Genomic DNA, 15430 nt, shown 5'->3' with positions numbered 1-15430 from the left:
CCGGTCCCGGTCCGGTGCGGGCACGACACTGAGGGTTGCGATCCGTTGCCGGACACGAAAAAAGACAAAAAGGAAAAAATAAATAAATAAATACCATTTACAATGACATTAAAACCATCAAATACCAAGGGCCAGCCCGTGGCTCACTTGGGAGAGTGTGGTGCTGATAACACCAAGGCCACGGGTTCGGATCCCTATATAGTGATGGCCAGTTAGCTCACTTGGGAGATCCCCTTGCTGATCATCTTTAAAAAAAAAAAAAAAACATCAAATACCAGCGGGCCAGTTAACTCAGTTGGTTAGGGCACAGCCTTGTAACACCAAGGTCAAGGGTTTGGATACCTGTACTGGCCAGCTGTCAATAAATAAATAAAAAAAGAAGTTCTTCCTTTAAAAAAAAAAAAAAAACACTAAATACCTAGTAATAAATTTAAAGGAAGATGTGCAAGATTTCTAAAATGAAAACTAAAAAACATTATTGAAAGAACTTTTAAAGGATCTAAATAAATGAAGGAACTTTTCAAAGTAATGAGATCAGGGCTGGCCAGTTATTCAGTTGGTTGGAGCATGGTGTTATAACACCAAGGTCAAGGGTTCAGATCCCCATACCAGCCAGCCACCAAAAAAAAAAACCAAAGTAATCAATAACGTTAAGATGTCATTTCTCCCCAAATTGATCTGTAGTGTCAATGCAATTCCAGGAGACATTTTTGTAGAAATTGACAAGTTTATTTTAAAATTTATATGAAAGTGCCATAGGACCTAGAATAGACAAAATAATCTTGTGGTAGAAGAAGAGAATTGACGTGCATGTATTACCTGAGTTTAAGACTATCAACCTACAGTATGGTATTGACATAAGGATAGGTAGACTAATGGAACAGAACAGAAAGTTCAGAAAGAGACCTGCACATTTAGTTCAATTTTCTGCAAAGACACTGGTGAAATTATTGGGAAAGGAAAGCCTTTCCTTAACTGACATTAGAATAATTGGATTTCCATATGGAGAAAAAAATGAACCTCAACCCTTACTTCTTACCATATTCAAAAATTAATTTGAGATGAGTGATAGGTCTAAATGTAAAACTGTAAAACTTCTAGAAAGAAACAAGAATATCCTCAAGAGTTTGGGGTGAGCAAAGATTTTTTAGACAGCACAGAAAAGGCACAAACCATAAAAAGAAAAATAGATCAATTGGATTTCATCAAAATTAAAATGCTCAGCATATCAACAGTCACCATCCAGAAAATGAGTAGGCAAACAACTGACTGGAGAAGATATTTACAAAACATATATCTGACAAAGCACTGATACCAGAATATATAAAGACAATAACAAAAAGACAAAATATGGGCAAAAGATGTGAATAGGCCTCTTACAAAAGAGGAATTACCAATGGCCAATAAACATGTGAAAATATTCATCATCACTCGTAATCAGGAAACTACAAATAAAAACTACCATGAAATACTGCTACAAACCAACCAGAATGCCGAAAATTTAAAAGAATGACAACGCCAAATGTTGGTGAGGTTGTGGAGCAACTGGAACACTTACATATTATTGATGGAAAAGTGAAGTTCACTGTTCTTTTAAAATTAAATACAAAATTACCCTTTAAGCCAGCATTAATACCATTACTAGATACTTAATACCATTACTAGGTGTTAAGGACTGAATGTTTATGTCCTCCCAAAATTCATATGTTGAAACCCTAACCCCGAAAGAGATGCTATTTGTAGATGGGGTCTTTGGAAGGTGATTAGGTTTAGATGAGGTAATAAGGGTGAGGCCTTCCTGATAAGATTAGTTCCCTTATAAGAAGAGACACCAGAGAGCTGCACACATGCTCACTCTCTGTGTGTGTGCATAAAGAGGTTATGTGAGCACACAGAAAGACTTGACCACCCACAAACCAAGAGAAGAGGCCTCAGAATGAAACCTACCTTGCCAGCACTTTGATCTTGGACTTCAGCCTCCAGAACTATGAGAAACAGATTTCTCTTGTTTAAGCCACGGAGTTTATGGTATTTTGTTATGGCAGCCTAAGCAGGCTAATCAACTAGGATTTTGTGTCATGGCTCTACATCATGTATCTACATGTACTACATCATCTTAACTAAGTTGGAACTGTGTTTCCCAGAATTTCCTTGCCTGTACCATTGCAGATTAAGATTGGCACAAGAGAAATTTACGTGAGATTTGAAAGGCAGAAGTGAAGCAGCAGCTATTCTGCTCAGCTATTCTGCTTAGGCCACCAGGTGCTGATGGAACTCCCACCCACTGTTGGTGATCTGCTGGTTCATTCTGTAAGTACAGAGCAGCACCTGGCCTGCAGCCACTCCAGCTCCCACTAATTTCAAAAAAGAGCATGAATCACGTAGTAAATGCCTCCTGATGAAAGAATACAGTGCTTCCTATTTTCTTGCCAAGACCAAATTGAAGCTATTAGAGTCTCCAGAACCAGCTGTCAATTTGCAAGGAATACAGAGGAGCATGTTGAACTGCACCATGAGTATGCACTCAGTCAAATCCAGACTGTAGGAGAATTGTACAGGTTCTGTACAAATACAAAGCAGAGCAGTTCTTCAGCAGACGAACTGCAAGGAAAAGGGAAGGAATGGAAGATACTGAAGACACATCAAGTTAAAAGAAAAATAGTCAATACTAAACTAATGTCTAGAAATAAACACTTGGGTGATTTAACCATAAAGAAATGCAGGGAAGAGATTACTGTAAAGTCAAGATAGTGGTTACTGTTAGAAAGGAAGGGGCGTGGTTAGGACAGAGTATATGGAGGGGCTTACTGGGTAGCGGGCAACGTTCTACCTCCTGACCGAGGTAGTGGTTACAAGGGCATTTACCTCATAAAAATTCACTAACCTGTACATTTGTTTTGCTTGGTTTTCTGTATCTATGTTTTGTTTTACTATAAAAAGGGTAAAAAAGCAATGAGATCTCATACATTGGGAAATTAATACATGGGCCAAAAAAAATCATAATGGAAAACAGATAATACTTAAATCTGAGTACTGACCAAAATATGCATATCAAAACTATTAGCATGGGCCGGCCCGGTGGCGCAGTGGATAGTGCGCCGCTTGGGAAGCGCGGCGGCGCTCCCGTCCGAGGGTTCGGATCCCACATACAGACCGGCTCCCGCTCACTGGCTGAGCGAGGCGCGGGAGCAACACCGAGGCTTGCAATCCCGTTGCCGGTCCCCGGTCCGGTACGGGGGCAACACTGAGGGTTGGGATCCGTTGCCGGGCACGGAAAAAAAAAAAAAAAAAAAAAAAAAAACTATTAGCATGCAATTAAAGCAGTACTTAGAAGGAAATTTATAGCCTCATTTAATTAATTTACATTAGAAAAGAAAAAAAAGGTGAAAATCAGTAAGATAAACCTAAATTAGAAGAATAGAAACACAAAGACAGCAAAAGCAAGGAAATAATAAAGTTAAGAGCAGAAATAAAATAGAAAACAGAAGTAGGTTTTTAAAAAAGATTAATAAAAATGACAAGTTTTTCACATAACTGAACAAAGGACAGAGAAAGAAGGCATATATAAAGAATACTAAGAATAAAAGGGAGTATTAACTACCGATGGTAGAAAGATTTAAAAGATAACAAAATCTTACAAACAAGTATATGCCAATAAACTTTAAAACTTACAAAAAGATGCAACCAGGAAAGTAGGAAGTTACAACAACATACCAAAAGAGCAGTCAGCCTTTCTCACAATTCCAAAGCCTTCAAAAATATCTGAGTGCAGAAAGGCCAATATGGAATTGAGTGAAGACTAATCACCAGCCTAGAAACACAGTGAGAGAGAAAAAAATCACAAGGATATAGTAGGCTAATCACCTCCCAGCAACCTTCCCACAGAAAATATATTTCTTGAAGGAAAAAATAGAGACTATTCAGGCTGAGAGTTATTTCCCAGGGCACCCCCAATGTAAAATAATTCCACATTCATTCTTTCATGTTTTTCTTTTCCATGACAGATAACCCAGTACCAGGAAGTCCTCCTGGAGGTTTAGCTGGGTGGTTTGTCAGCATCGTGATTAGAGTCCTGGCCCGGGTGGCTCTGATATAACAGCCCCTGTGGGTTTTCTCTATTTCAGGAAGACTGGTACGTATGATGTCCTTGCCTTGGGTTCCATCTTCTCCAAGGCTCACTGCCATGCTTGGGAGAGGAAAAGGTCTTCTTCACCTCCATCTCTGGGCCCGCATCTCCTCCTCGTATAACTTCGTATAATGTATGCTATACGAAGTTATTACGTCACTGGCTGAGCGAGGTGCGGGCGCAACACCGAGGGTTGCAATCCCGTTGCCAGTCCCGGTCCGGTACGGGCGCAACACTGAGGGTTGCGATCCATTGCCGGTCACGAAAAAAGACAAAAAGGGAAAAAAAAAAAAAAACTTACATGAATTCCTAGAAAAATGTAATTTATAAAATGCAAACTCAAAAAGAAATAGAAAGCCTGAATGATTCTTTTTTTAATTTTTAATTTTTATTTATTATTTATTTATGGGGGGGGGGCTGGCTGGTATGGGGATCTGAACCTTTGACCTTGATATTATGAGGACCAGGCTCTAACCAAGTGAACTAACCAGCTAGCCTTAAATTTTTTATTTTTAATTGACACTTAATAGTTGTACATATATGTGGGTAAATGTGATATTTGAATACATGTATACAGTGTGCAATAATCAAATCAAAGTAATTAGCATATCCTTCACCTTAAACATTCGTCATTTCTTTGTGTTGGGAATATTCAGCATCCTCTCTTCTAGCCATTTGAAATTATACAATAAATTGTTGTTAACTGTAGTTACCCTGCAGTGCTATAGAACACCGAAACTTATTTCTCTTTTCTAGCTGTATTTCTGTACCTGTTGACCAACCTCTCTCTATGTCCTCTTCCCCTCTACACTTCCCGGCCTCTAGTAAATACTATTCTATTCTCTACTTCTATGAAATCAACTTTGTTTAGCTTCCACATATGAGTAAGAACATGCAGTATTTATCTTTCTGTGCCTGACTTATTTCATTTAACATAATGTTGTCCAGGCTCATCCATGTGCTGCAAATGACAAGATTTCATTCTTTTTTGTGGCTGCATAGTATTCCATTGTGTATATGTATATATAAACACATTTTTTTATCCAGTCATCAGTGATGGACACTTAGGTTGATTCCATATTTTGAAAGCCTGAATAATTCCATAGCTAATTTAGAAATTGAATTAATAGTTGAAAATCATCCCACAAGAAAACACTAGGCCAAGATGGTTTTACCCCCATGTTCTACCAAACATTCAACAAACGGATAATTCTAATCTAGTAGAAAATATTGCAGAGTTTAGAAAAAAATAGAATACTTTTCAGTTCATTTTACTAGCATAATTTTATTTTTAAAATCTGGCAAGGATTATAATAACATCAAAAAGAATAAACTACTTAGGAATAAATTTAGAGAAAAGTGCAAGGCTTGTACACTGAAAACTACAAAACATTACTGAGAAAAATTAAAGATCTACATAAATGGAAAGATATCTCATGTCCACAGAATGGAAGTTTTAATATTGTTAGATGATAATACTTCCCAAATTGATCTATAGACTTAGTGCGGTCCCAATTACTTATAGATTTAGTGCAGTCCCAGATTACTTTTTTTGCAGAAATTGACAAGCTGATGCTAAAACTCATATGGAAATGCAGAGACCCAGGAGGCCAAAATTGAAAAAAAAAGTAGGAGAACTCACACTCCTCAATTTCAAAACTTATAGCAAAGCTGCAGTAATCAAGACAATGTGGTAATGGCATAAGTCTAGATAAATAAATCAATGGAATAGAATTGAGAGTCCAGAAATAAACCTTTACATTGTGGTCAGTTGATTTTTGTCAGGGGTGCCAAGGCAATTCATTGGGTGAAAGAAGTGCCTTTTCAACAAACAAATGGTGCTGAGACAACTGGATATCCATATACAAAAGAATGAAGTTGTGTATTAAGGATGTTAATTTTGAGTGTTAAATTTGCTCCTTATCCATTGACTTTAAATTTAATTTGTGAGGTTTTCCTTCATTTCTACATTGAGAAAATAATTTTCTGTCTAAACATTTAATTTTAAAAAGTAAAACTAAAAAGACAAATAACTCAACTTAAAGATGGGCAAAGAATCTGAATAGACATATCTCCAAAGAAGATATACAAATAGCTCATAAAGACATGAAAACAATGCTCAGCCTCACTAGTCATCAGGGAAATGCAAATAAAAGCCACAGTGAAATAACACTTCACACCCATCAAGGTGGCCATAACAACAACAACAAAAAATCAGTGGTAAAAAGATGGAATTTTCAGTCAATGGTGCAAGGACAACCAGACAATAAGGAAAAAAAGTACAGTTTGACCCTTTTGCTCACACTATACTCAAAAATCACTTCCAAATAGGTTGAAGACTTAAGTGTGAAACACAAACTATAAAAGTTTTAAGGGGCTGGCCCGGTGGCGCACTGGAGAGTGCGCCGCTCGGGAGCGCGGTGGCGCTCACGCCGAGGGTTCGGATCCCATGTGGAGACCGGTTCCGCTCACTGGCTGAGCGTGGTGTGGGCGCAACACCGAGGGTTGCAATCCTGTTGCCGGTCCCCGGTACGGGCGCGACACCGAGGGTTGCGATCCCGTTACCGGTCAGTAAAAAAAGACAAAAAGGAAAGTTTCAACTTCAAGGTAGTACAAATTTGGGCCGGCCTGTGGCTCACTCGGGAGAGTGCGGTGCTGATAACACCAAGGCCCCGGGTTCGGATCCCATATAGGGATGGCCGGTTCGCTCACTGGCTGAGCGTGGTGCTGACAACACCAAGTCAAGGGTTCAGATCCCCTTACCGGTCATCTTTTAAAAAAAAAGAAAGAAAGAAAAAAACTTTTAGAAGAAAATATAGGAAAGTAGCTTTATGATTCTAGGATAGGGAGGATTTTTTGAAATACTTTATTTTGAAATAATTTTAAACTTGCAGAAAAGTTGTAAATATAGTACAAAGAATTCCCATCTACATGCACCCCAATTGCCCAGATGTTAACATTTTGACACATTTGATTTATCTTTCAAGAGAGGAATTTCTTAATACAGAAAACACAACCCATGCCACATAAAATTCATAATTTTTTTTTTTTGTCATTTTTGAGGCACTGGCCATCCTTATATAGGATCCGAACCCGTGGCGGGAGCGCAGCTGTGCTCCCAGCACTTCACTCTCCCGAGTGTGCCACAGGTTCGGCCCAAAATTCATAATTTTTTTTAAAAAACATTGCAAATGTGAAAGAGACATGTCACAAACTGGGATAAAATGTTTATAACACATATAAAGAATATCCTGCTTAGAGGTACGAACCTTGAATGGTTATCTCTGAGAGGAAGCAGAAGGAAAAAGGATTGTGACCCAATTCACAGGACACTTTCAAGTTAATTATTATGTACTATTTCTTGAATTGGTGGGTCATTGAATACTACCTTACACACATCAGGATGGTTACTATCCAAAAAAAAAAAAGAAAGAAAAAATAACAGTGTTGGTAAGCGTGTGGAGAAACTGGGGCCATTGTGCACTGTTGGTGGGAATGTAAAATAGTATGGCCACTACGGAAAATGACATAGCAGTTCCTTGGAAAATTAAAAATAGAATTGCCATATGATGCAGCAGTTCCACTTCTGAGTGTATACTGGAAAGAACTCAAAGCAGGGACTCAAAGAGATATTTGTATATTCCTGTTTATAGCAACTGTATTTGCAGTATCTAAAAAGTAGAAGCAATCCGAGTGTCCATTGACAAATGAATGGATAAACAAAATGTGGTACTTATACCATGGAATGCTCAGCCTCAAAAAGGGAGGAAATCCTGGGCCGGCCCAGTGGCGCACTGCTACAGTGCGCCGCTTGGAAAGCGGGGCAGCGCTCCTGCCGAGGGTTCGGATCCCACATACAGACTGGTTCCCGCTCACTGGCTGAGCGAGGTGCGGGGGCAATGCCGAGGGTTGCGATCCCGTTGCCGGTCCCGGTCCGGTACGGGCGCGACACTGAGGGTTGCGATCCGTTGCCAGTCACGAAAAAAGGAAAAAAAAAAAAAAAAAGGGAGGAAATCCTGACACAGGCTATGACATGGATGAACCTTGAGGACAGTATGTTAAGTGAAATAAGCCAGTCACAAAATAATAAATAATGTATAATTCCACTTACATGAGGTACCTGGAGTAGTCAAATTCATAGCAACAGTAGAATGGTGGTTGCCAGAGGCTGGGGGTGTAGGGACTGGGGAGTTATTGTTTAGTGAGTACAGAGTTTCAGTTTTGCAAGATAAAGAGTTCAGGAGATGGGTGGTGCTGATGGTAGTACAACAATGGGTGTACTTAATAGCACTGAACACTTAAAAATGGTTAAAACGGTAAATTTTATGTATATGCATTTTACTGCAATTTTAAAAATTAGTAAATAAATGGGCAGTTGGTACTTGGGTGTTTGTTATACTATTTATACCCTACAAATACATCATAGTCTGTTGTATCTACTCAATACTTAATTTTTTAAAAATGTAAATGTTAACTTGAGAAGATTTGAAATACAATTTCAAGAAAGAAACATCAGACTTTGATGATAGATTGGATGTGGGCAGTTGAGGGAGTTGGAGGGTTTGTCGGCTTGAGCTTAGGAAGGGAAAACGTCACCTGCAGAAGGAGCCTTGAGAAACGCTAATAGAGTTACTGCTATCTTGTTATTAATAAGCGTTTTGACACTTAAAGTTTGAGCTGCCTGTTAGACATCCTAGAGAAATACGTATGGTTTGTTATATGAGGCCAAGCTCAGTACGTCAGTGGTATTTGAAGCCATGGTTCTGGATGAGATCTCTCCAAGAAAGGGCAGCCGGGGCAGAGAAGGGTCAGGGAGCCCAGCAGTATTTTAGGTCAGACAGAACAGGAAAAGGCAAGGAGACTGAGAAGGAATTGCCAGAGAAGTAGAGGAAAACTGGGGAGAACAGTCACAGATAGCACGAGATGAGATTTCCTGATGGATGTGCTTTTTCCATGGATATCTCTGTGTATCTCCATGTATCCATGTTGTTCTTCTATGTGTGCATTTCTACCTTTTTTCCTCTACATAGTCTCCAGCTGTCTGATTCTTTTCTTTGGCTTGTTTTTATATCTCTGTACCTAACTTTGTCTTTTATCCTCTTCTTTCATTCTCTTTTATCTTTCCTTCCCCTTCTGAATTTATTTTTTAAATGACTCTGATACACTAGTTAGGCATTTTATCTGTGTATAATTATCATATTCTTGAATAGAATTATGTGTTGCTTGTTATTAATATCACTTGGAAATTTACATAATATTTTATATGTAATACTCAAAAAAAACCCCAAAAGAACACACTAAATTAAACTGCTTTGTCTCTTGTTACTTTTTTGTGGGACAATGGATTGGTCTTATTGTATTGTTTTTAAAATTTTATTCAATTCTCCTTTTCTTTTTTTTTTTTTTTTTCTTTTTGTCTTTTTTCGTGTCCGGCAATGGATCGCAACCCTCAGTGTCGCGCCCGTACCGGACCGGGACCGGCAACGGGATCGCAACCCTTGGTGTTGCGTCCGCACCTCGCTCAGCCAGTGAGCAGGAACCGGTCTGTATGTGGGATCCGAACCCTCGGCGGGAGCGCTGCCGTGCTCTCAAGCGACGCACTGTAGCAGTGCGCCACCGGGCCGGCCCCCTCCTTTTCTGTATTAAGAAAATTATGCCATTTAATAAAAGCCCTCTCATTTAAAGAGCAGTTTTGGCTATCTCAGTGATTTAAAATTAATGGTGTATGTGCAGATATATGCATATCGTGTTCAGGTCCTTTTGTGTTTACTATTTAAGTCTTTTTATTTTTTTTTGTCTTTTGTCTTTTTCCATGTCCAGCAACGGATCGCAACCCTCACTGTTGCCCCCGCACCAGACCGGGGACCGGCAACGGGACCGCAACCCTCGGCGTTGCTCCCGCGCCTCGCTCAGCCAGTGAGCGGGAACCGGTCTGCATGTGGGATCCGAACCCTCGGGCGGGAGCGCCGCCGCGCTTCCCAAGCGGCGCACTCATCCAGTGCGCCACCGGGCCGGCCCCTACTATTTAAGTCTTCATGAATATTTGATATTATAAGAATGTGCTCTCTGAATTACTGTATTTTGAATAACAAAGTGTCAGTTGAGGGAAGCACTGAGCCTGAAATACCCTTACTTAGTTCTGGATGTTGGATGCTTACAGAAGTTATCTGGCAGAAATCCTAAAAAAGGGGGCCGGCCCGGTGGCGCAGTGCTACAGTGCACCGCTTGGGAAGCGTGGCGGCGCTCCCGCTGAGGGTTCGGATCCCACATACAGACCGGTTCCCGCTAACTGGCTGAGCGAGGTGCGGGAGCAACACCGAGGGTTGCGATCCCCTGCCGGTCCCGGTCCGGTACACCGGTTCCCGCTAACTGGCTGAGCGAGGTGCGGGAGCAACACCGAGGGTTGCGATCCCGTGCCGGTCCCGGTCCGGTACAGGCGCGACACTGAGGGTTGCGGTCCGTTGCTGGACACAAAAAAAGACAAAAAGGAAAAAAAAATTAAATAAATAAGTCCTAAAAAAGGAAAAAAAAAAAGAAATTTAATACCAGTTTATTTAGTATATGGGACTATGAATTAAATTCCTGGGAATATGAATTAAAACTTGCAAACACTGAATATTCTTTAATAAAACTATTGAAGACGAATTTCAAAAACAGTTCATCATGGGAATGTAAGTCCAAAAATCAGAATAGTACTCTCCTTTGAAAAGTCAAGGGCAGGGGATGGATCAGAGGACATACACGCGGAGGCTTAAACTTCATAATATCTTTTTTCTTTTAAAGAAAAGAGAGAACTTTGAAGCAGACATGGGAAAATTTTGAGAGTAGTAAGCTGGGCAGCGGATAGGGGTATTTGTCGTATTATTCTCTTTTCCATATGCTTAAAATACATACAAAACATAAAGTGGCTCTGGTGTAGTGATGCGAACAGTGCCGTCCGTCAGACATGTCAGGTGGAGGTGATGATGACTTTCCTGGGAATGGGCTGTGGTGATGAAGATGGATATGGCAAGTCTGAATAAAATTAGTTTCATGAAATGTGCAACTGAATAAATAAGAATATTTCAAAACTAATATTTTATATAAAGTGGTTTGAAAGATGAGACTTGCATTTTTAAAAAAATTAAAATGGGTTGTTAATTTCTGAGTTCGATATATGTAAACATTCACTTTTTTTTTTTTTTTTCCTTTTTGTCTTTTTTTCGTGTCCGGCAACGGACCGCAACCCTCAGTGTCGCGCCCGTACCAGACCAGGACCGGCAACGGGATTGCAACCCTCGGTGTTGCGCCCGCACCTCGCTCAGCCAGTGAGCGGGAGCTGGTCTGTATGTGGGATCCGAACCCTCGGCGGGAGCGCTGCCGCGCTCCTAAGCGGCGCACTGTAGCAGTGCGCCACCGGGCCAGCCCTAAACATTCACTTTTGAGTGAGTGGAAAAAACACGCAAACTGTTCAGTTTCCCCTACTGCACTCTCACAACGCACCATACTCTTAGGTGCTCTCTGACACCAGGCATCAAGCAAGCCAGCAGCTCTCAGCGGGTGCCCTCCAGGATGCCCTCCAATTCAACTCGGACACTGTCTGCCTGAAGGTGGAGTCAGGTCCCACGGGTTGCGGGCTCAGTCCCCAGGACTGCCCCCACCTTTGATGCCATTACTAGCTGCAGGTTGTTTTACCTGGGCTTCTGACCACGGGCTATGAATTGGGGTTCCCACAACCCCCTCCTCAGGTTCAATTTTACTTGCTGAGTGGCTCACAGAACTCAGGGAACACTTATTTACTGTTACCAGTTTATTATAAAAAATATTACAAAGGATACAGACAAAGAGATGCATAGGGTGAGATATGGGGGAAGGGGTACTACCCTTCCTGGGCGCGCCACCTTCCAGGAACCTCCACGTGTTCGGCTATCTGGAAGCTCTCCAAACCCAAGCCTCCTGGGTTTTTATGGAGGCTTCATTACACGGGCATGACTGATTAAACCACTGGCCTCTGGTGAACAACTTAACCTTCAGCCCCTCTTCTCTCCCCAGAGGTTGGGGGTGGGACTGAAAGTCCTGTCTTAGGCTTTCCTGTGACCAGCCTCCATCCTGAAGCTACCTAGTAGTTGCCAGCCATAAGCCAACGTATTAGCCTACAAAAAGACAGCACTTTGGAGATTCTAAGGATCTTAGGAGTTGTTTGCCAGACCAAGTATATATTTTCACAATATAACAACTTTCAACTTTTTTTGTGTGTGTGTTGATTGGCCAGTACAGGGATCAAACCTTAGATCGTGGTGTTATCAGCACCACATTCTAACCAACTGAGCTAACTGGCCAGCCCATTATATAGTAAGATATCTTGATTTGGATTAATAACACCGATTACCTGTGAGTACTAATCACCAGAAGTAATTTGATACACTGGAATAACTGGTCATATCTGTTGTTTATCTGCTGTATATCTGGGTCTACTCTTCTGAGCTATTTGTAGTAGGAGTCCAGAAACTGAATTTCTTTCCTCGTACCTCGTGCCTCGTGCCTCTCTGTTTATTGAAAATGGTACTGAGCAGCGTTCTGCATACAGTTCAGTTTCCTAACAACCTTCAGGATAATACGATAGGTCCACATTCCAATCAACCTCACTTTTTATTTAAATAGCAAGCTAATTAAGGACCTTGAGGAATAATACAGAGTTTTATGATCTGCTAATGTATTATTGTTTAATAGTAATAATAGTATTATAATTCTTTAACGGAAAATTTATAAATGGGTACAATTTAAGATGCAGAGTTTCCAACAGACTTAAAGGAGTTTTCTCCCTTTAGGTATAAAAGGAAGAGAGTATCTCCTGGACCTGATCGCCACGCTGCTGGTCCTGCAGTTCCTTCGTACCAGGTTGGAACAAGAGGGAATAGTCTTCAAATCACTGATGAAATTGGATGATGCTTCCATTTCCAGGTGGCTTTAACTATAATAATAAGCAACTAACATATTTTCACCCATTTATTAGATATACCTCACAGGAAGCTACACGGAATTATCTTACATGTATACACTACTTTGTAAGTACAAAGAGAATTTGTTCACAGGTAACAGCTTGCCTGATCTCCTCGGGGTAGGCAGGGCTGACATAGTATTTTGGCCTTGGGCTGCACAGGATGCTGGGGCTCAGAGAGTTTAAGTGTAGCAGACACAGGAGCCCAAATCTTCTGGATCTTGGTTTGGCACATTTCACTATAGTATGTTGATCCTATGTGCCCTTGGAAGATCCACAATACGGGGCCAGGCCTGTTCCCAACAATTTCAGGGGCTGGGACAAGAATTCAAATGGAGAGGCTGGCTGGTTTGCTCCGTTGGTTAGAGCATGGTGCTGATAACACCAAGGTCCAGGGTTCAATCCCTGTACCGGCCAGCTGCCAAAAAAATAATGAGAACAAAACCAAAAAAGAATACAAATGGAAACCCACCTATTACATGTCTAAGTATTTAAAAGTCATAAATCAAACTAGCAAACTGTATGTTCTGACCTTAGCAAATACAACTTCACAACCACCTGGAAGACCAGGTTCAAATCAAGCCTTCGGCTGACCTCCCACACTGTAAGAGGCCTAGACTGCCCACCTGAAGATGCTGTCGCACCGATCAACACACTACCCATGTCACACGCAAATGCCCACCCTTGGTCACCCTGCGGACCCAGTGATGTGGCAGCACAATCAGACTCAGAACAGACCCAGGGAAGACCCTGGAAGTGGGCTCATGGCAATCTGGTGAGGGAGTACGGGGGTTCAAGAGTCTAGAAAAGAGGATATGTGTGCTGGGTAGGCACATTCTCTTGTCCCTACAGACTCCTCTGCCCATGGTGAGGGGCATGGCCAGGGTGCCCCTGCCCCATATACAAGGTCTTCAAGAAGTTCATGGCTGGCCCTTATCAAAGCTGCAGCTGCTTCCACATAGCTGCTGCGGTCAAAAAGGAGCCCAGAGTGACAGTTTTCTTTGACAGTCACTGTTCTGTTTGCTGTAACTGATCTGAAACATTTTGGGAAAATACAGTTCCATTTTATCTGCCATTTCTCAGGTATAGTGAGACACCTTTATCAAAAATTGGCATGTTTCTATGGGGCAGCAGAAATATTGGGGTCTTGCATGTAGTTACCAGAATAAGGCTTTTGAGGTAGTTTGCCAGGGCCGAGTAGAAGGGCAGTTGAGCATGGGTTGGACATCCGTACTGGGGAAATTCAGCCACACGTGGCACAGGTCATGGCAGTGCTTTGGGTCACTGCTCTGAAACTTAGGCATCAGTATCAGGACCAAAGGCTTGTCAGAGCTTTGATTCTGAGCACTAGCTGAAGGGAACAAGATCTTTCAGGACAATTGTGTTCTCATCTCAGCTGTGCCAGATGAAGATTCCAGGAAGATTCTGACGAGTGAGGATTCTGGGGTTCATGACAGTTACGAAACGCAACAACCTTTGGACCTGGTTGCCCCCAAGTTTCCTGGTAGTGACCAATACTGAAGAGTCAGAGGAGACTAGCTTGTTTCTGGAGCTGTACCTTAGTCTAAAATCTCTTACCAGTAAAGCTGTCCTCATCCATGATTATGGATCTATAGAGTTGGGAAAGAAATGCATGGGAAGAGTCAGTCAAAAAGACAACAGGTCATTTCAGGTGGAAACAGTAAGCTCTGTTAGAGGTCCTTTGTTTTTTGCTGGTGCTGTATCTGGTAACTGAACTATAGGTAATCAATAAGAGGCTCCAGAAGTATAAAAAAAAGTTTGTGGAAAGATTCACTTATCTTTTAATTCCATTTTTCCATGGACTTTTTGAAGTACCCTCATATGTCTGTGTGTGCATGCACATGCATACATATATAATTTGCTTATGTTCTTTTATTTTTAATTAATTTATTTATTTCGGTGGCTGGCCAGTACAGGGAACCAAACCCTTGACATTGGTGCTATAAGGCTGTTCCCTAACCGATTGAGCTAACTGACCAGACTTACTTATGTTCTTTTCAAGGCAAGATAAGAGGAAAACTAATAAAATTAATAAAAATATTATTTCCTATAGGGGAAGGAGGAGGAAACAGTGTATGCCACAAGGGTGGAAGCCAGGTTTCTCCTAATGTACCTTGTTTTACAGTTTTGACTTTGGAACTATGTAAATGTTTTACATAAAATGAATAAAATTTAAAATCAGATCGATAAATAAGTCATCCCTTAAGACAGAAAGCAAAGTGAAACAACTCTAATTGTGGATTAAGTTGGTTGCTTAACCACCCAAAGAGGATTTGTTTTAAGTGACTTTAAAACATAGTAATTTG

General features: G+C 41.0%; 1 protein-coding gene across 1 annotated transcript in view; it reads left to right on the top strand.

The window, feature by feature from the left end:
- The window catches only part of PARP4 (poly (ADP-ribose) polymerase family, member 4), a 118858-nt gene that overhangs the window by 100069 nt on the left and 3359 nt on the right, over positions 1-15430 (top strand). Inside the window, exon 32 of the mRNA XM_008569095.1 lies at positions 12934-13066. Within this exon, the coding sequence (XP_008567317.1) occupies positions 12934-13066 (133 nt within the window). The remainder of the gene's footprint in view (positions 1-12933; positions 13067-15430) is intronic.

The sequence above is a fragment of the Galeopterus variegatus genome, unplaced genomic scaffold (assembly GCF_000696425.1).
Source record: "Galeopterus variegatus unplaced genomic scaffold, G_variegatus-3.0.2 Scaffold465, whole genome shotgun sequence".
Lineage (NCBI taxonomy): Eukaryota > Metazoa > Chordata > Mammalia > Dermoptera > Cynocephalidae > Galeopterus > Galeopterus variegatus.
The sequence above is the reverse complement of the archived record's forward strand: the minus strand, read 5'-3'. Positions and strand labels throughout refer to the sequence as shown.